Genomic DNA, 20,533 nt, shown 5'->3' with positions numbered 1-20,533 from the left:
TGTTATATTTAGAGTATAGGAACTATTATACTGAAATCTTTAATGTGGGGTGCTATTTTGAACTTTGAATTTAAGAGTTTTGAGCTATCACCTTGACAACAGCTTAACTGATTGATAAAGTAACAGCTTGAAGCTATTACAATACCTACAACAATGGTACCCTGGCCCTTGAGCACTATATTAACATAAATCATTCCTAGTCTTATTTTGCATCTGCTATAATATACTCACCATATAAGATCCTCAATCTCAGTGGGGGAATAAGAAGTCAGAGGGACCTTTGACTTGAAAAAATACAGACATTCTTACCTCGTGTTTAGACAAATGCAGGGAGAATGCATATATGTTTATTTATGATTGCATAATTTAAAAAAAAATTAAAATAGTGAGCATTTAAACATAGGTCTTTGCTTTCTTCTGCTGACTGTCAGTCAATGAGTCAAAAGTGCTCCAGGAACGGGCTTATGAGTTTGTTGGTTTGTATTACTTCATAAGTGAAATTCAGCTGTTTCAGAGCAGTTGCCTCCAAAATGTCTATCAGCACACTATTCTTCTCAATGACCCCACTGGGGTTTCAGAGTATTCACAAGGGAAAACTGGAGCTAACATGATTGCTGTAGAGGCAGGGCACACACTCAGAAGTCATACTGTTCTGCACCAGTGCACTGCAGTATTGACACCACCTCCCACAAAACCATGCTTAAAAGGAAATTAATCTGCAGATCTCCTGTCCTGCATTACTAGAAAACTGGACAAAAAATGTGTACATATTATTGAAACAAGGCTCTGTGCTGCGCATTAATTACGCGAGGGCGAAAGAGTCAGGTCAGTGAGGGTAGCTGTTTTTCATAAATGGCCAGTGTTGAATTTAGTCCATCAGCCAAGCCAACCACCATAACAAACACTTCATCCCTGTTTTTCTCTTTCACCAACACAGTGCATTGCCAACATTACCATATGGAACACTATAGGCCTCTAAAACCCAGACACTTACACAACATGCTTTATCAACATACAGATATTTTTTCTTGTCATATATGGGTACCATATTATATTAATATCACCCTTTCCTGTCTAAGGGGTGCCATTTACTGTGCTGCTAGTTTCAGCTACTGTATTGTCAATGGTTAAATGTAGGAGTGAACTTTCTGCTTTAGTGGAATGACGGACCAGATTAAAACAAGATATGAAGTGTTTTACATCCAACCAACACAGCTCTTGCAGCTTACCCTACTGGGAAAGTCAGAAGATTTCAAAATGGCATCTGCTGCAAACAAGCAGCATGTCTCCCAGGGCCTGCTTCTCCCACCACTGACATGAGCAAACAGGATCAGGCCCTTTTTTGGTTGGTTTGGTCCTTAAATTAAAATAAGTCTCTGAAAAAAAAAAAAAAAAAAAAACCCAGCAGCAAAACCCAAGTGTGTGCAACACAAGAAATGCTTATTAGACATTCTTATTCCAACAAAGGGCTACTGATTTGCTGTTTACCTTTTATCTTCTTGTTGCAATGCAAGAGGTTTCCTTTAAAAAAATACTTAAATCAAGCAAAGCCCATCATGTTTTTTTCTGTCTGCATACTTTTCAGAAGACAGAGAAGAAAACCTGTGGGCCAGGTACACATTGCGTAAAATTTAAATAAGGTGTGGAAATGAAGTGAAATTTTCCTCTAAACTACACCTGCGTAAAAGACATATTCTGTCATTTCCAGCTTGCCTTGAACTAGATCATCCTCCGCCTAACTCATAGGATACAGGACAGAGCTATGATATTCAGAAAATATTTGCAAGAATTCTCTTCTGGAGATCAGAGAGTCACCGAGTTCAGCACGAAATGGCGAGGTGGTATAAAGTAGACAAGTGCATTTTATTTACCTTCTTAGGCTCATAGACAGAAATCTATCCTGGTATATACAAGGTAGAAGGAGAATTTAGAAGGTACAAACCAACCTCATGCCTTTAAAAGATGCATCAGACTGTAGCATCATCCCTTGCTTAACACAACTAAACTGAATATTCAGATTTTTAACCATTCTGTAGACTGAGCCTATTCAACTACCAAGTGCTCTGTATTTGGTTTTTGACAGTCTGGTTTTGGGTTTTTTTTCCTTCACTGGACTACTTCAATTTGCTGACGCTTTTCTAGCAGTGAGGTGCCTGCAGTGGGATAGTGTACTTAGAATGGGAATATTAAGCCATGCAGAGGACTTGCTGGCTATGAGCTTCCTGAACTGACACTGAGCAATCCACATTAAAATCAAGCTGTAGTTGAAAATAGCTGTTTCCCTGCCGCTTTTGCACATTTTACATATTATCTTGCAGGACTGAGCACTGGTTAGAAGATTTCAAAATTGCAGGATAAACCTTAAGAAGTGATGCATCCAAATTCTAGCATAAACAGAATTCGATTTTAAAAATACCCTCATGCTGAAAATACTCAACTCACTATTTCTAAATACTACTTGATGTAGTACTCCACATGCTACACTGAGCATATTTCCATTCTTTCTCATTTCATGCAGGGAGGTCAGACAAGATGCATTTTAATGAAGCAGGTCCAATTAGTTGTTCAGAAACAGATCCTGACTCTTCCCGTCTTTGACATTACTCCCTCAGACCCAACCTTAATGCACAAAACAAGATGCGACAGCAGGCCCTATCCAGTAGCAGCAAAGGTCACGTGTTTGCAAGTATAACCCATTACAACTGCTTTGGATACTTAATGCTCTGAGCAGTATAAACCTAAAACCTGCAGTTAGTAGGCTAAGATGGTCATCTGATCTACCAGCGCTACCTGCCTTGTTGATTTGGGTTGCAAATTTTGTCCGGGGGCCAAGCTGTCAATTGCTGCCTGCCTCAAGCTCCTAAGACCTTTAATATTTACACTTTTGCAAGTAGACATATAGCATAGGTATGCGTTTACCTGTGCTATTTTTTTGTGAATTTGACAGGTAGGATTCTTGTGTCAGGCAGAGTGCAGTCAAGAGGATGCAAAGAACCTCTTTCTCATATGCTTATCAATATGCTTATTGCTGATCTATAGCATCCTGTGCATTTAGGGAGCAGGCCTTCCTCAGGCAGGGACTTCCAGCTAATACTTGGCTCCTCTGTTGCTTATACCATCAAAACAAACTGACAGTCTCACTTCCATTTATAACTTTAGTCTTCTCATTCCAGTTCCAGTCCTGGAGGTCGTCATCATTAGTATTACTTGAGTCCACTCAGTCCCCAAGCAAAGGCTAACCCATGTACATTTTAAGAGATGGTCCTTGACAGAAGAGCTTACAATCATAAGACATACCAAGTATGGGAGGCAGAAAGAGACACTACTCCCACTTCACACATGAGCAACTATGGCAGAAAGATAGTAAGAGATTTGTTCCCAGATAAACAGCTGGGATATTAATGCAAGTGCTTTCCCCTTAATACTACCTTTCCAAAATGGCTACATACGGTGTTCCTGAAACAGTGCACTCAGCGCTTCACGGCTAATTTGGAATGTCACCAGTCCACAATAACCAGCTTAATCACAACAAATTCTCATGGATTATCCATGGGCTCCCACTCAGAAAGAAAAGGGGAGGAAAAAAAAAAAAAAAAAAAAAAAAGAAGAATGCAGCTAATTGGACTTTATTCTTTGAGTTTTCAAACGATGACTCTAAAGGTGGAAAAAAGAAAACCCCAAAATGTTTTTCTCTTACAAAATTTCAGTGTCAAGCTGTGTGCTAAGCCACAGTGATATACTAAAAGAAACAAAACTATTTCTTTCAGAGTCCAGAGAAATTAGCATGACCAAAAATATTTTTGGAAGACTTTTCTGAGCCATGAGTAAGATTTTCATCCAGCTAGTCTTAGTCTCCAAGCGTTGGTAGGTCCATTAGGACAGTGCTACATTACGCTCATATTCCAGGGACAGGCCAGTAGAAGCATTTCATTAGCGATAGCTGCAGCGCAAGGAGTTTCTTTCTGTCGTGGCCTTTGTCTCTTGCATTTTCGTAAAGCCCTGCTGGGGCCCGCTTCAGATTCCTATCTGACAGTCAGTCGGTAATGTAAGAATGAACATACAGCAGACTAATTGGAAACACAGAGCAAATGTTACAGGTTAGCTAGCTAGTGGGACTTTTGCCTTCCTTTCTCCCCCCCACCCTTTTTTTTTTCACCCCTTTTTTTTTTTTTTTTTTTTAAATGATTTCCCTCCCCCCGATCACTCATTTGCTCCCTGGAGATCACCAATGGCAGCTGCAGGGGTTGGTAGGAGGAGGGCAGAATAAGGCTTCCAGAGGCTGTTAAACAACTGGAATTATCAAGTAACTTGATGCCCTTGTCTAGGTTTTAATCAGATTGTGCAACTACCCCTTGTAAGCTGAAGTGGACTCTGCAACATCAAGCGTTTCAAACTGTGGCTAATTGCACAGAAGTCCACATCACTAGATTTCTCCTCATCTCCTACTCCTGCAAAATAAACAACATGCAGAAAGAACCACATAGGAATCCTCCAATTCACAAAGAAGGAGGAATGTACAGAAATGTTCTCCTTGATTCTGGCTAAGACTCCCCTCTGCAGCACATAAGACACAAAGTTTTAACAAGTTAAGTCTAAAATTAGACACATTTATCTCATTACGTGGCTGTTTCCTAGCATTCGTCCTGCACACAAAGCTGCGAGGGTCAGTCTGGGCTATTTTCCCAATCCGTGACCAAAACTTGGACTCTCTCACATTTGGACACTCTTTTTCCTTGCTCAGCATACCATGCCGCAGCCTCTCTACTCTATCTGTCCCAGTCTCTTTCCTTATGAGCCACAAATAAACTATCCCTAGACTCCCTTCTCTATAAGCCAAAACCAAACCACTCCTAGACTCCCTTCCCATCTTCTTTCTACAAGCCTCGTCTCCCATTCTGCACCTCAGCCATCAGCTTTACTTCTTTTTTCCAAAAGCCCCCTTGGGCCTTTACTTTGAAGACCTCAAGATCCTTGAATGCTGCTACCTCTAGATTTCATGAGCCCCAGCAGCACACATATGCCTCGTGTGCATGAATTTTGAGTTGGACAGCAATCATCAACAGGCAAAGCAAATGACCCAATACAGCAGCTATAAGAAAGAGTACCTATAGAGGAAGCCCTTGCAATTGGAGGCACAGACACTCTGAAAAGCAAAAGAATGCTGAGGCAAGCTAAGGAGAAGTGCCCTCTGGCTTTAGCACTGTAGCTACTTCGTGGCCACCTTTTCCTACTTTTAGTCCATGGTCCCGGTTAATGTTCAAATTAGACAAATAGAGATTACCGTGAGAACTAAGCCAAATAACACAGTGTTCAATAACTGGGGAATTCCTATGGCAGGGGACACATTACACAAGAATTTCCAAGAGCTATAGAAATGGGAAAACAGAGGCACAAAAGGGAACGTTGTGAAGGGGAGGCATTGGGCAGGTTGTTGGAGGGCTGCAGGGAGCAATATGCTCCTGTAGGAAGCCCCACATTACTCATGTGTTCTAGTTCTCAAAAGCAACCAGAACATTGGATCCTATTTGAAAAGTTAAAATTTCATGCGTTACCTCCCGCTGGCCTCTGTAGTGCATTAAGCTCTTTTACGATTCCTTGAATATTTTAACAGCTCTTTAGGATCCCTCAAAACACACTAACAATCTTTGGGCACAGGAGTACACTTAACCCCATACAAAGTGGCCTATATAATTCAACCAAAACTTACAAATACTGAGACTAAAAGAATACTAATTGGAAATGGGATATGTTATCTACTAGGTATTACAAGTTAAAGTTTCCCCTTCATCATGAATATTTTATGAGAAATACAGAATAAAGCTGGTAATGATGACAAATAAATCCAGGGGCCCATTGTGTTGCAAAACTTTTTTTGTTTGTTTGTTTGTTTAAGTATATGCCCCTTCATAATCCACATTTCCCTGTAATGTATTTGAGCAACTTTGCAATCCTCACTTCAAAGATCAGGGAGAGGCTTGGGAAAATGGTATCAAGAGGTGTGTGGTTTGTACTATAGTTTACTTAAAAGCAGAGACTTGGAATCAAACCCTGGCAAACACAGTTAACGCACTTTTGGAAATTTAATGCTGTTTTCTTGTTGGTTTGGGGTTTTTATTTTTGTCAACTGCTTCAATAGTTTAAAAAGCATGTCACAACTTATAGTGCCACCTAGTTTCTAACCAAAAGGTTACTACCAGGTAGTAAAGCTCAATCTGCTTTCACACAGTGTCCTTTAACGTTTCAAGGAACCAAAAGGGGAGGAAGGGTTCAGTGTGCTCACACTCACCCTTTTGTTGTTCTCTTCTTCTTGTGCCTTCCTAAACTCGTGCTCTAGGGAGCAATCGATGTCGTTGAAGAGGCCCACTTCCTCACAGTTCTTCAGAAAGCGTGTTGGTGTAGGAGTCTGATCTGAGAATATGACAAGAAATGATCATTGGTATTTAACATTAAAAGGAGAGGGAGACCATTAAATAGTCTTCCAGGAAAAGAGAGGTTCTAGCTAACCTCCCTATGCCTTCCCACCCCTACCACACCATCATTAAAAACAAACCACACAGCACTGAATTTTGACACTATGCACTGCAGGCAGGCAGTGCTTGCCAATGGTGTCTGAAAACAGGCAGCAGTCATCATTCAACCAGAAAGACAGCAGGCCAGGTTTTCACAGGGCATGTAACACAAGTGCATAGCCTTAACATGTGCAAATGGTCGTTAGAACTGTCTATAAACCTCCAATAATAGCTGCATGCAAAACAACGCACAGTGCATATGATAATGCACGTTTACACCATGGCACGCAGGTAACCACTGCAGATATGCACTAGTTAATGCCTTCAAGTGCTTGAAAACCACCTCAAACATACGCCTACTTTGCAACACACATGAAGTTAGCCACAGCAAGAAGTAGTTCTGCTTCTAATGCAATTTTTGAAGGAGGAGAGAAATAACACTTAGAAAAGCTGTGAAATGTTAAACTTTGACCAGGAAGAAGCATCCTTATGTGTTTTATACCTAGAAGTGTTGATAATATGTATAAAACCACAGGATTTGGAGTCAAAAGATTTTTAATGCATGCCTTCATCTCTAGGAATTTTTTGCCCTCTCAAAAATAATTCAGGGAAGGCTAGGATTCTCTTTAACACCACAGGCAGGAGGGACTCAAGAAGGTACGAGGCTTTCAGCCTTCTGCAAGACAGACAAGCTCTACTGCCCTGTGGACTAAGTTGTTTCAGGGATGACCTTGCCTAGTCTTTCTTTAGGAAGTGAAAAATCAAGCCCAAACTTGGGAACCAAGGACTCCTCAAAAGTCAGCTCTGAGGCAGCTCCATTCACTCTGAGTCAAGTTCTTAACTACTCCACTTGAGCTTCCCCATCCCCCCAAAATTACAATACAGAACTGTATTAGCAAAAGCAGGAGAGAATCCATATGGTCCTATCAGCTTTACACACATTTAAAAAAAATTTTTTTTTCAATCCTCTTTTGCACATTAGTTCCTTCTTCCCAAGCCACCATTCCAGATTCCATCTTCTGCAGAGTCATTGACAACTATCGTATTGTCTGAAATTCATTCTTTAAAGAATGAAAACTCTATCATACTAATCCCAGTTGCCTATATTGGGCCAATTCTGACCTCAGAAAAAAAGCTTCCCCCATCAGTGAGTTCTGGAAGAAAAATTTTATTTCTTGCACCTAGCTAGGCTGGGTCAAGTTCTAATATTTCCCCCTTACAGGGAACAGTTACCAGACACAATGAACTTTACAGGATCAGCATAGAAACACACAGCCACCCCTAAACAAAAGGCAGCATAAAAGGAATGCATACAAAAGCAAATGCAGTTTCCGCTTGGAAATTAAGGGGGAGAATCAGCCTTTTCCATTATAAAACCAACTAAGGCCAATTTCCACCTGTATCAGGTGTGGTCCTACAGGCTTTACCTTCAAGTAATCTAAGGGCAAACACACTCACTTGCATTTATATTTCTGATGGAACATACTGACGTAACATAAAAAGCAAGTCCTTAATGATAAAATGCTCCTTTATTTCTTTTGGCTTGAGCATCATACTTGTGAGCTTAAAGGAAACAAAACTCAAGTGTTTTGGGAATGCATACATATTTATCTATTAGTTTTCACAGCTAACTACTGTATTACCAGAGTCAGAAACATAAGACTTCCCAAGAATCTTGCAAGATCTCAGAACAAGGAGCTGAGTCAATGAGGTGCTGACATTGATGGGAGCCGAGGACACTCAGCACTTTACACGTCCACATCCTAATAAGTAGTGCCAAACCAATCTCTAGGGTAACCTCACTGAACTCAGTAGATTTACACCTTTGGCCCTTGGACTGGAATTTGTACCAGAAACGAAGTGCACTAGAAAGCAGGAGAAATAGATTTTATTTCCAAAAAGGATTAAATGGATTCAGTGAACAACACAATTGCTTTGTAGAAAAACAAAGATAATTGTTGCCAAGCCTTGGTGGACATAAAGGGCATGTTAGTATTTGAATGTGAGGCAAATACAGGAAATGTTTTCTTTTCAGAAGTGGTATGTCCATATCAAATAAGCAAGGTATCAATTTCCTGACCAAGATGAGAAACTAGGGTTTCATAAAGAAGTTGATGGCACCACTTTCACTAAAATAAAAAATCTCATTTTTTTTTTTTTTCCAGAGTTGCTTGAGCCCAGAATTTGGGGGGTAGGGCGGAAGGGAACACACTCACATAGATAAGGTCTTGTTATTTTTCATCAAGGTACACAGCTGATCCAGAAATCAGGCATTGCTACAACAGACTGCATTAGGACAGAGGCAACTTAATGATCAAGGTCGTGATCAGGAACGTGTAGCTGAAGTTCCTGATCTGTTCACCATCTATTCCATGAATGTGAGACAGACCAAAAAAAAAAAGTTTTGTCAGTGAAGTAAATCCATTTTAACAGTGAAAACAAGCAACCCAGAGCAAGAATGTGACTTCAAATGCACAAAGGCCTCATCAGCTTTTCTCTGCACATGGTTAAAGTATATCTTTTGTACCACAGCAGTCTGAGATAATCATGTGTTGCCTGCAGTTTATCTTTCCAATTAACTTCTATATTACCTTAAGCATCAAAGCTGACAGATCAGTGACACCATTTACACCACCTACACATTGACAGTGATCTTAAATTACTACCTCAGTCTCCCCATACAGTTACTGCAGTTTCTACAATCCAGACATTGGACTGGCAAGAATTCAGAACAAGATTTTGTTAAAACAGACAGCCCCCCTTCTCCTCCCAATTAGGAGGGAGGAGCAGGGAACACCATCAACCACCCAGCCTAAACTCCATCCACAGACCTTCTAGAAGCCAGTTCAGACAGATGTAAACCAATAGCTGCCTTTCTACCTTATAATACTTCATCCTTCAACATTCATAGAAACCAGAAGTCCATGAAACCACTGTGTTTGTATGACAGCAGAACCGATAAAGATCCAGACTTTAAAACATTGAGACTTTACATAGTACAGTACTACATTGCACATACACTGCACTCACTGGTTTCAGAACTTCAGGGCTATCAAGTCCAGTGGGCTTTATGTGCTCCTGAGGCAACCAACTATTTTGCCCCTGCAAAACACCAGTTCTCCCTCAGGAGGTGGGCAAACTAGCAGAAAATGTTACTCTCAACACCACAGTAATCCTTTTACCCAAATTAGGCAAGCTCTTGTGTTTTAATTGGGAACGATATCACAAGGGAAACCCTCGCATGTTACACATTCAGGTCTCCCAGAATTAATAAAATATTCCTAATTCTCAGCACTTAAAAATGCATTAATAGGTCCAACAGCTTGTGCCTGACCTCACTGTTCCCTGTTGGTACAAACAAACCTTTTGTTGCTATCACCAGCGCCCAGAACTATTGCACACTCACTGAGAGCAGGGCTCTGATTTGTTGTACTTCAGCAACTGGATGTGCCAGACCCATCTGGCCCAAAACTCAGACAGAGCTATTACCACTGTCAGCATTCCTGCTGAGGACATGCGTTACTGTAGGAAGCTGTCAGCATGCATGCTGTTAGGCACACGACCCAGGACTTTAATGGCCCAAGCTGCATTTTCAACTGGGCAGCTTGGGATACAGGTCTGTCTGGGTTAACCCTAGGCATCTGGCTATTGTACTGACCAGCCATCCCAATCGCATACCATTGTTCAGCATCTAAAAATCTTTCCATCCCCAACTGCTACCAGAAATAGTTTACTATGCTTTGAGGCATCTACCTCTAGCCAGCTGTCACTTCACAAGTGAACCTGTGTCATCTGACAATTACTTAGGAAGTTATTTCTATCTTGCCTTCACCACCAGGTTGAACACAGAACCTGTCAAGCTTCAAACTAGGCAATAAATATTTCATGCACCCTATTACTCAGGTGAATAAACAGCCTCTCTGATGACATAGTCATGGCCAGAAAGGCTGCAAGAAACATTAAGTTTAAATAAACCTCAAAAATGTAAGTGGACAACATAAAAACCCCAGAGGAAGACCAAATGGTCTCACCTATGCAGATCCCAAGTCAACCTACTGTATCTTACAGGACAGGATTTCAGAAACACTCAGCAAACAGATTCTGACCAGAACCTGATATACTGAATATATTTTTGCTGCTGACCATTTTGAAAACTTGTCTCCAGTGTCTGAAGTGATACCTGACTCTCCAGACTAATGGAAAAATATATGCTATAAGGCAATGGGAAGTTTGAAGTCTTCAATAAAGACATCCCATTATATATTCATTATGCAAATTTTTGGTGGTGGTGGTGATGTTTGGTTTTGGGTTTTTTTTGTAATTACTGAAGTAATAGTCTCAGAAAGGACACTCATTCTCAATATATTGCTTTCAAAACAACAGCCCAGGAAATGCCACATTAGCTTGCTATACAGAGAGTTATCTGAATGCATTTTGTAAAACTACCTTGGATGCTAGAGTTTCATCCCTCAAAGCATGAATGAAAACTTTAAAGCATGATACCAGTTAAGAAAAAACTGGAGAACCAACAGACTCCAGTTATGTGAAACAAGCTTTCATTTGTGGGGGGTAGAGGGGGGAATCAGATTCCGTAAGAGATATCTAATAGCACAGCTCCAAAGTGTGTAACTTGATTCTTCATCTTTCTTTAAAAAAAAAAAACACGTTTAGTCTGATGTGCAGTAATAACAGGCATTTGGCTTGTTCAGCTGTGGGCTCTGTTGAAGTTATATACTTACCCATGTTATACTTTCACACAATGATAACAAAGTCAGAGTAATAGGGCTAGCACTGAAATTTGAAGGGCTGCCCATCAAGCAGCCACAGGAAAGAGGAATGTCCTGAGAAATTCAAGAAGGCTTCTTCATTTGATTTGGCAGGTTACCTCCCAAGTGCATCAAGAAGCTCAAGGTCACGACACCTCAAGCAGGTGATGGAAGAGAAGAGGAGGAAGAGGTGCACCCAGTTGTACCTGGTGGAACTGCCCTCACCCAGGGGCTCACAGATGAGGGCTCCCATGAACGCTACTCCTTAAAGATTCACTGTTTAAAGCACTGGTTGGACATTCTGTGGGTATACACATACTGGGTACAACACATCTTTAATCTCTTCTGGTCACTCAGAACCTGACCAGTTGAATTTTAGAAGACTTTTCATTTCATTTGGTAAAGCAAGGGACACAGAAGCGAACAAGAAATCAAACAAAATCATTTTTCCTTATATCCAATCATTTTGCACTCCACAAAATTCATGCCTAGATAAACCTCCCTGGGTAAACCACAAGAAGAAAAAAATTAAGCCAACTGAGGATGCCATAAGTTACCTCACTGACACAGGCGTTACCTGGGAAAAGTAATACATTTGCACTACCTTTAGCACAGACCCTTTTTCATCTAGTGGAGACTATTTCTATCTCCACAGTGGGCTTTACCACCAAAAATCCAGAGGATTGCATTTCAGTAAATAGAATCAGGAAGAAACAAGGTTTCTACATAGATAATCCTGGTGTCTCCTGTATCTGCTAGCAGCACTTTTGGAAGGACTTCCCCCTGCTCCAACAATGGTAAGGCGTCGCTCCTTTCCTTCCCTTCCCAAATTTGATACCACAGGAATCAGCGTCCCCAGCTCCCAAAGTTCAGTTCCACACCACTTTTAGTACTTACCTGGAGGGAACAATCTGTCCATGGACATTAATATTTCGGTGTTAAAACAACAACAGCTTTGACACACAACAAACTACAGAGTTTCAAAGCAATGCAATGTTTAGTTAGCACAACAGCAGAGATGACATCTATTTCAGTCAACCTAACTACAAAAGTTTCCTGCAATGATGACTAGCATGCAAAACTTACACAAGATATTCTGTGTTATCTCAAACAGCTCTTTTTTGGCTACAAAAGATGGAAATGGAAACCATCAATGACTCTCTATCCATACTCAAAACAAAGCTTTCTAACAAACAAAAATAAAATACATACAAAAAAAGGGAACAAATAACATTACAGTCATCTTTCTGTCTTTCTAAATGAACGTCAAATTACCCAGCAAAAGGATCAGTTGCATTTTCACGCAATGCCTTTACTGAACTTCCCTTCCATTTATACAGTCAAAGAACATAAAGTTATTTAGTGTATGAATGTACCTGGAGTTTCTGAATTAGTTCAGGAGTTACTGGATTTAACAAGACTTATTCTTCTTCAGCCAGCATCAAAAAATTTAAGCAAATATAGTGAAGCTAGTTGATAATCAGGAAGCTCTTGGCTAGACATACCTGATAAACCAGCATAGCACCAGTAATTTCAATCAGGTCACAGAACCTTGTTTATTACCCACCTACATAACAACATAACTTTACGTCTCACTTACAAATTGATATTTCAGAACTCAGCACATATTTCACACAAGAAACAAGTTCCTGCTTCCCAAGTCATACTTCACTTAGTTTCTAAGATGTTGTATCGGTACAAGACCAACAGCCCCTCAGTTTTAGTGCCTACCTCCAATAATAGTTTATAGAAGACATGCTTTGTGTGTGTTAGATATTACTGATATTATACTGACCCCAGGCTGGGTATTAGCTGTCTCTGGAAACAAAGTAGATAATTCTAATGGCTACCTGAGAGCGTACAGACCATTATTTTGTGTGACTAATTATTAATAACAAACAGATTCAAATACAACACATCAAAAGGTAGTATACAACACACTGGAAAAAAGGAGAAAGTCTGACTTCTAGGCACCTTAGTAAAAAGAGGGAAAAAAAAAAAACCCAACCCACACCACACACTAACACTGCACCTGGCTTATTATAGGGCAATTGCTGCTGCAATTCTTTGAACCTACTAATAACAGAAACAATTTTTTCAAAAAAAAAAAAAGTCAAATAAGCAAAAATGCAAAAAACAAGAAGGAAGACATGAAGACAAATGTCTAAAAGGAAAATCTGTCTCTCTTCCCCATATATCATTAATTTTTCATTATGAAATCTAGGAATAAAACATCTTAAACTTTAAGGTATTTAGATCTCCCCAGGGTTTAGGTGGGTAATGAAACAACTATTTTTCAATGTCTCCCTGCAGAGAGTAGATGATCTATGATGCTTCCAAACTACGGACTGCAAAATGCCAAACAAATCCACTAAATGAACACAAAAAGAAAAATCATACACAGCAGCAACAGATTGCCAGGCCATTATGGTCAGGAACATTTGCCGCAGTCTTTGAGAACACATGCAGCTTTTTACTCTTCCATTACTACAGAGGATCATCATACACAAAGCACAAAGAATACATCCTTTGGAAGCAATCTTGGAGCCTTTCTGGCCACAAAATTCTGCATTTCTATTTACTTAGTTGGCTCCCTGGAGGTCTAGGGGCCCCACGACTGGTGGTAGTGGTGGAAGCCTTGGAAAGCAACCCACTGGAAGGACAGCTATCTCATAGAAGTTACCAAACATGAGTGGAGCTGCCCTACTCAGGGGACTCCTGATGACAGAATATACTCCTCAGAAACTGCCCTCGAGCAAAAGTCTTGCCAAACAGAAAGTTCTAACAAAAGCCAGCACTTTCACAGGGTGAATGTGCCCACAGTACAGATGTCTTCGAGCAGTTTCACTGCCAGAGGACGCAGCCAAGTGCAAGAGCAGCATTTTCTCACTCGTGCTTGCAGACACAGGATTCTGCGGGCATAGCTGGCATGCAGGCACTTTACAAGCCCTACTCTTCAACGTGCTGTGGACTGTTCCTTTCTAAACTTAGTCCACTACAGCATTTTCAAGTGTAAGAGGAAAATAAATTCTATCTGGGACAAGGTCTGTCCAATTTTTCACTGGTGCTTAAAGTCCCAACAAAAAACCCCAAAAAACCCAAACAACAAAAACACAAAACGAACAAACAAACAAAAAAAAGAAGCCTAAATCAAATATTTGCAAGCAATTGCTACCCAGTTATGATTTTCTTAAAAATGGAAATGGTTTATCCATAAAAGAGGTAGGCTGCTGGACACCCTTTAATCATGATACATTTGCACCTAAAATGGCACAATTTACCTTGAAGGAGCCCATTTCAAAAGATAAATATCAAACACTGGTTAACATCCTCATACACATTTGCAGCATAGTTTTTTTTCTACAATTACTCTGAAACCTGAAAACTCCTAGTGATATTATTCTTAATATTCCATTACTATAGCCCAAGCAACATACAACAGGAAAGGGAATAGGAGAGGAGAGAAGTGGTAAGTTTAAGGCTAGCTTGACCTTACCCAGCGCTCACTGAATGCCAGCAAGCCACCGATGTGTGATTACTCAGACAAGAGTATGAAAAAACTACATAAGAAGCTAAAGGATGTAATTGCACATAATACCACATAACCTCTGTGTATGACAGGGGAAGCACAGAGAGAGATAGTTACCTTTAGGGGGAAATAGTACTGGATATTACCTACTGGTTTACGTTTCCAGTTACGGCTATTTACAGCGGGCAGGTCTTGAGCCACCATAAAGGTGGCTCACACGATGTGGCCTGTTACAGCTGCCGAAGTGAGCCTGTCAGACTTAAATAGTGAGTCTTATAGGAACAGTACAAATGCACTTCATTAACACGCTCACTGCTGGGCTCCAGGTGACATGCACTTAAGTGCCTATATTTCACTGGCATGTTGACACGGAAGTCAGCAATAGAGCTGCCAGCATGGCTGAGGTTCAACAATTTCTCCCCCTCTCATGCCAAACCTGTGGGAAGGCATAAGAATGGCAACTGTCTTTTTATTCAAAGATATTCATTCTAGTTTATTGCATCTCTACTTGTTATTTAATTGGAGATGGGGCTTTTTAAAACCAATCTTGGAGGTATTTTGCCAGTAGCTTTCCAGTAGGAGTCATGCTTTCAACATCATCTGAATAGTTATCTTGACTCTTGAATTCGTGTCTTCTTACCTGATAACATATTATCTGTTTTTATTGAAGGAAACTTCAAAGTCATTTCATGTTTGTGCCTGTGAATCATCAGATGATCCTCTGTTGGAAAACGCTGTCAGGCAAACACAGAGAGAGAGAGACGAAGAGAGAAAAAAAAAAAAAAAAGAAGAAGAATTTAATTCTCTAATAAACTTTTGGCATTGGACAGAATTTCAAAAATGAGAGAGAGAAAGAAACGTATCCAGCTAGAAATGTGTCCAAATGGCACAGGAAACAGAATATCTGAAAAGGCAAGTGAGTATGAGTAACAAATAGCTGTACTCTACTTAGAAACGTATTTGCTGCAGTGTTCTCTGGGGTTGCAAACCGCAAGGTGTCATGCATTTGCTTGAAAAAGTTGCAGACCAAGTTTTGGATTCTAAGGGTCTCAGACACCCGCTCCAGCTACCACAGCCTCACAAGTCACCACGTGCCTGAGGATCTGTGATAACTGCTGTTGTGTATGCTCTTAGCCCACGGCAAACACAAAGTAATGCTGTATATCTTAAATCACATTACTGGATTTTTCTGCTTTTGTGTCTTTCTGCAACCTATATCTGCTGAACAGCAATAAAAATAATCAAATAAGCCAGCCTTTCCCTACCCAAAAGTATTCAGGCAAAATGCATCTTTAGTTTTGGAAACCTCTGATACTTTGACTTGATTCAAAGCGGCAATGCAATGGTGCTCAGTATGTAACAACTATTTATGACCCTTTATGACACTAAATTAAATTCTTTTCCTTTGTCAAGCAGAGAAGGTGCAGAGATGTGCTTTGTAAGAAACTAATCAGTGTGCTAACTTTGTTTTACAGTCTGATAACAGACTTCTACAACAAATAGCTTCTTTTGAACAAGACAAAGAAGAGACAAGCTTGAATAAATGTTCAAGCACTTGCACACTTGGGCTTAAAGAGCAGACTGGTTCTGTTAAGTTTCCTTCACCAGAAGGTGCATACACAGACCTTTGCTACAAACTACTGTAATAGTTTTAACAGGGTTATTTCACAACTAGCAAAGGCCAAAAGTTGTATCACCAGGGCTTGAGGAAAAAAATTTTAAAAGCTGCTTTTTAAAGCAACAGGTACATAGGAGACTGTAAAAAAAAAAAAAAAACGGGCAACAGAGTTAAAGTGACTTAATGCTTTCAACACAGTATATTCTTGGCTAAGTGACTTTGCTTGTGGCTATAATATAAATAGTTGCAGTATGTTACACCTTCTGAAAATCTCTCTAAGCCCATAGACAAAGCAGCATAAATTATGGAAATGAATTCTCTGGAAAAAAAAAATCCCAAAGACCTTTTCGTCACTGTGAAATCCTGGTTCATGGCTTACTCATCTGGAAGAAATGCAGCACTAGAAATTTATGTTAAGAACAAAGGGAATATGTAAAAGACCTTGCTCAATGAAATTGAGAGAGAAAAAACCCACGTTTTGTTCTCGTGGAAATGGATTTTCCTTCATGGACGCCACGCTCTGTCTTCAGGATGAAATCAGCCAGCTTAAAGAGGGCATGGGGCAACTGAAGAGAAGCTATTCCTCTAGCCCAGACTTCTCTGCCTGCCTTTTTTGTAAGTCTACTTTCTTCCTTGTGCAGAAGGTCAACTCCCTCAGCCCTCAATACCCATCCGCACTGGCCAATAGAGAAGCCAGTCCCCAGACAGCTTAGCTGGGTAGCAATGCTACACTATGCACTTCCATCGAGTCCTCATTTACAATAAACACAGGTCGTGTTTTGAAATGGGAAGTGTTTTTTTTTAAGATGAAGTCACACCTACATTGCTTGTCTTTCCAAATTGTAACAACATACAACCAAATGTGCTCTCTGAACACCTAAATGATCTTCTTGGATCAGCTTCTCCTCCACTGAGGAAATTAATTAATAGCTGACATGAAAACACTCAAGTCCACTGATTTGAGTGGAAATTAGTTTTAAGATTCAACAAAAAGGTAAATAAAACTTGACTACAAAACTCAGATACTTTTATTCTACCTCTGTGACAGAATGGTGAAAGTTTAACTCTGCATGTGGAGACCTGAAGTGACAAATCCTTGATCAGAGGGACAATCCAAAAGATGCACTCTGACACCCAGAGAAAGGCTCCCACTTCATGAAACAGCAAAGCTGCTTGGCCAGTTGTTAACCGGACCTCAGGCTTCTCCCTTTCCTTATTTCAGCTCTTGGCAAAATCAACACCTACACCCCAGTAACAGTCACCCATCGTTCCACCAGAAGAACCTAAAGGGTTGTAAAAATATTAGCCAACTGAAAACTCCCAAAGTACAGTTAAAGCAGGGAAATATTACCCTCATTAAAAGAGGAGGACTCTGGGAAATGGGTAATCTAAATAACTTAAAACAGATGCATACAGGAAGCCTGTGGAAAAAGCCCAAAAGATGCCCTTGCCTGAAGATTTTATTCACAAACTCTTGTCGCTAAACCAAATTAGGGTTGGAGGTGCCACATGTGGAACTTCCCTCATCGCTGCATGGGGGGGGACTTCCCTCACCATTGCAAAATCATCAAAAAACCACATAAATCCCAATTCAAAATCTCAGCAGGTAAAATCCTTGTCACTTCATTTTTAAGATCATTAAATATCTAATGGTACAGGTCAGATTATACCCTCAGAGACACATGGCAGATCACCAGTCAACAGGAATCCCAAATGTATATCCTGGGGCAGAATCTATCTACAGGCTGCATTTTCCATAGAGAATATTTAGTAGGAAGTTGTCTCAAAGATTTTAAAACAAAACAAAACAAAACAAACCTAGTAAGATATCATTGTATTTAAGTATTTAAAAAAAAAAAAATCAGGAGGGTTATCACATCCTATAGGAAACATAATATATTCCATCATACATCTAAGCAGAAGACAGACAAATGTGTCCTGCCTAGTATGTCCTCTCTTGCTAGCCACTAAAGGAATTTCCAACACCTGCCTTGAAATATTAGGCTTGGGGATGAGGGAAGGCACAGAAGCAGCTTGAGAAGCACTTTTACCAACTCACTTTTGACTGGCTGTTGTACTTGCTTTAAATGTTTTATAATAATATCTTGTGGGGTAAGGAGGGAACTGAAGGGGGGGGAAGGACTTAAAAAAAAAAACAACAACACACATATTATTATTAGGCATGTGTTAATATATCAGGAGGCATTATACAAGCCAGAGCTAGTGCTGAGGACTCAATTAATATCACCGCTGACTCCACTCACCTGTGAGCAGCCTGGGGCACTGCAGACAAAAGGCCTCTCCTGCTCCAAGTTCATCTTTGATTCCTCATAAATCTACATGTTAAAAGGGGGAAGGGGAAAGAAAGGGAGCCTATGAATATATACGTTCTAAACTTCACACATATATGCAACATACAATTGTCACAGTTTGTGCTTTTATTTCAAACTCCCAAAACAGACCAGAACAAAGTTTTCATCCTCAGAGTACTAAATTTGCTAATATTCAGCAGGCTCCCTACAGTCTACGTTCTTACTACTCCTTCCTGAGCACGTATTTACTTTGAAGGAAGAAAAAAACCCATTAAGCTTTCACAGCAGAAATCTGCCTCAGAAAAAAGTGTCTGTTCAGCGTAGTTATTAGATAAGACCGTGTCTGCTCAGAAATATCTCGAATTAAGGGGTTTTACCTTTCCTTCTTCAGTTCCTGCTGAACAGCATTAAAACCAGACGTCTAGGTTACTTCTGAGGAAGAACCCACTTTTTGAAGTTCTTCATCCATACTGTTCGATATTAATAACTTAAAATACATTACATACATGCTCTCTATACACACAAGATAGCTGTGCATCCCCATCCTTTAAAAGGTCCACTAGATCCTCAGGAGCTTGAGAAGGGAAGTTCTGCCTAAAGCTGCAGCTTCCCCGTAGCAGTTCCAGTCCTGTAACCTTGAACTAAAGCCTGGGGGAGAACTCCCAGGTCTCGAATAAAACCAAAGGAGGAAACATTTGCCCTCAGAATGCAGTAACGCAGCTGAATTTGGGTCAATATTACAGCAGTGTCCCTGACCAGCATCAACAAAAACCATTTTTTAGTAACATTCCAGGATATAAAATAAGTCACTTCTTTCGGAAATGTTTTGAGCATGTTGGTACAACTGGCATTACAAGCTAGAATATAGTAGCTGACTCACCTTAAAGCACAACAAATGACTTCTGCTTATATTATGCCTCAAATCCCTTACAATTCAGCCTCACCGCAGCCCCCGTTAGACAAATACCCGAGTCGTGTTTGTGTAATTTTTTCATAAAACAAAGAGAAATATCTTGGTGGAGAAGCAGGATTTGATTTTAAAACTACAAAAATCCGCAGAAGGACAAATGCTAAAATTACTCAGCCCTGTTGTCATTTCTTAAAACTACAATTCATTGCTTCCTATTATCAGGAATATCTTTACACTTGTTGTTAGAAAAGCTTTATTTTCAGAAGTGTTGCTACCATCCCCTGCAAACAATAAATACACCGTTAACCTGAACATCAGCCAGACCTGTACTTACAGCAATTATTCTCAGTGCCCTAAGTTCTCAAAAAAACCCCAAAACTTTTGGAAGATAACTTTTTCTTTTTAATTAAAATTCATTCTGCTAGACAGCATATTTTCCTACTTGTGACCTTAAAAATAAAAAAAAGGCAGCAGAGCACCCTTCACCTGACTCCACTGTCTCCCAGCAGCAGCATCCAGAAGTGAAGAATTTCTATTTTTATTTGCCCTTTAACCTCCACAAGGATGCTACCCCCTGAAGGTGATAATTAGCATCAACTCATTTTCTTGATGCGGACCAACTTCTGGCCTGAGAGAAGTGATTTATTGCACCAAATACAATCAGGTGTCAAGAAAGACGCTAACTCAGGACTAACCTATCTATCTACACACGACTAGCACTGAAATAACTAAAATTGTACCTAATTTACTCCTTTAAGATTATTCATATCCTGTTTTGATTTAACTTACAGCTATGTTAAACTGAAATAGGATACTCATAATCAGAAATGAAAGAGTATGTTCGCATAAAGGCTTATACTAAAATAACTAAAGGTGTTAAATTACTTCT

The 20,533-nt window shown here is 40.0% G+C and overlaps 1 protein-coding gene across 1 annotated transcript in view; it reads right to left on the bottom strand.

Moving 5' to 3' along the window:
- The window catches only part of CREB5 (cAMP responsive element binding protein 5), a 214,093-nt gene extending 195,341 nt beyond the window's left edge, over positions 1-18,752 (bottom strand). Inside the window, exons 1-3 of the mRNA XM_075705954.1 lie at positions 18,687-18,752; positions 15,445-15,538; positions 6,287-6,408 (exon numbers count right to left, since the gene is read on the bottom strand). Coding sequence (XP_075562069.1) covers positions 6,287-6,408; positions 15,445-15,538; positions 18,687-18,740 — 270 coding nt within the window. The 5' untranslated portion in view covers positions 18,741-18,752. The remainder of the gene's footprint in view (positions 1-6,286; positions 6,409-15,444; positions 15,539-18,686) is intronic.
- Positions 18,753-20,533: the final 1,781 nt, after the last annotated feature.

This window comes from Pelecanus crispus, chromosome 2 (assembly GCF_030463565.1).
Source record: "Pelecanus crispus isolate bPelCri1 chromosome 2, bPelCri1.pri, whole genome shotgun sequence".
NCBI classification, from domain to species: Eukaryota; Metazoa; Chordata; class Aves; order Pelecaniformes; family Pelecanidae; genus Pelecanus; species Pelecanus crispus.
The sequence above is the reverse complement of the archived record's forward strand: the minus strand, read 5'-3'. Positions and strand labels throughout refer to the sequence as shown.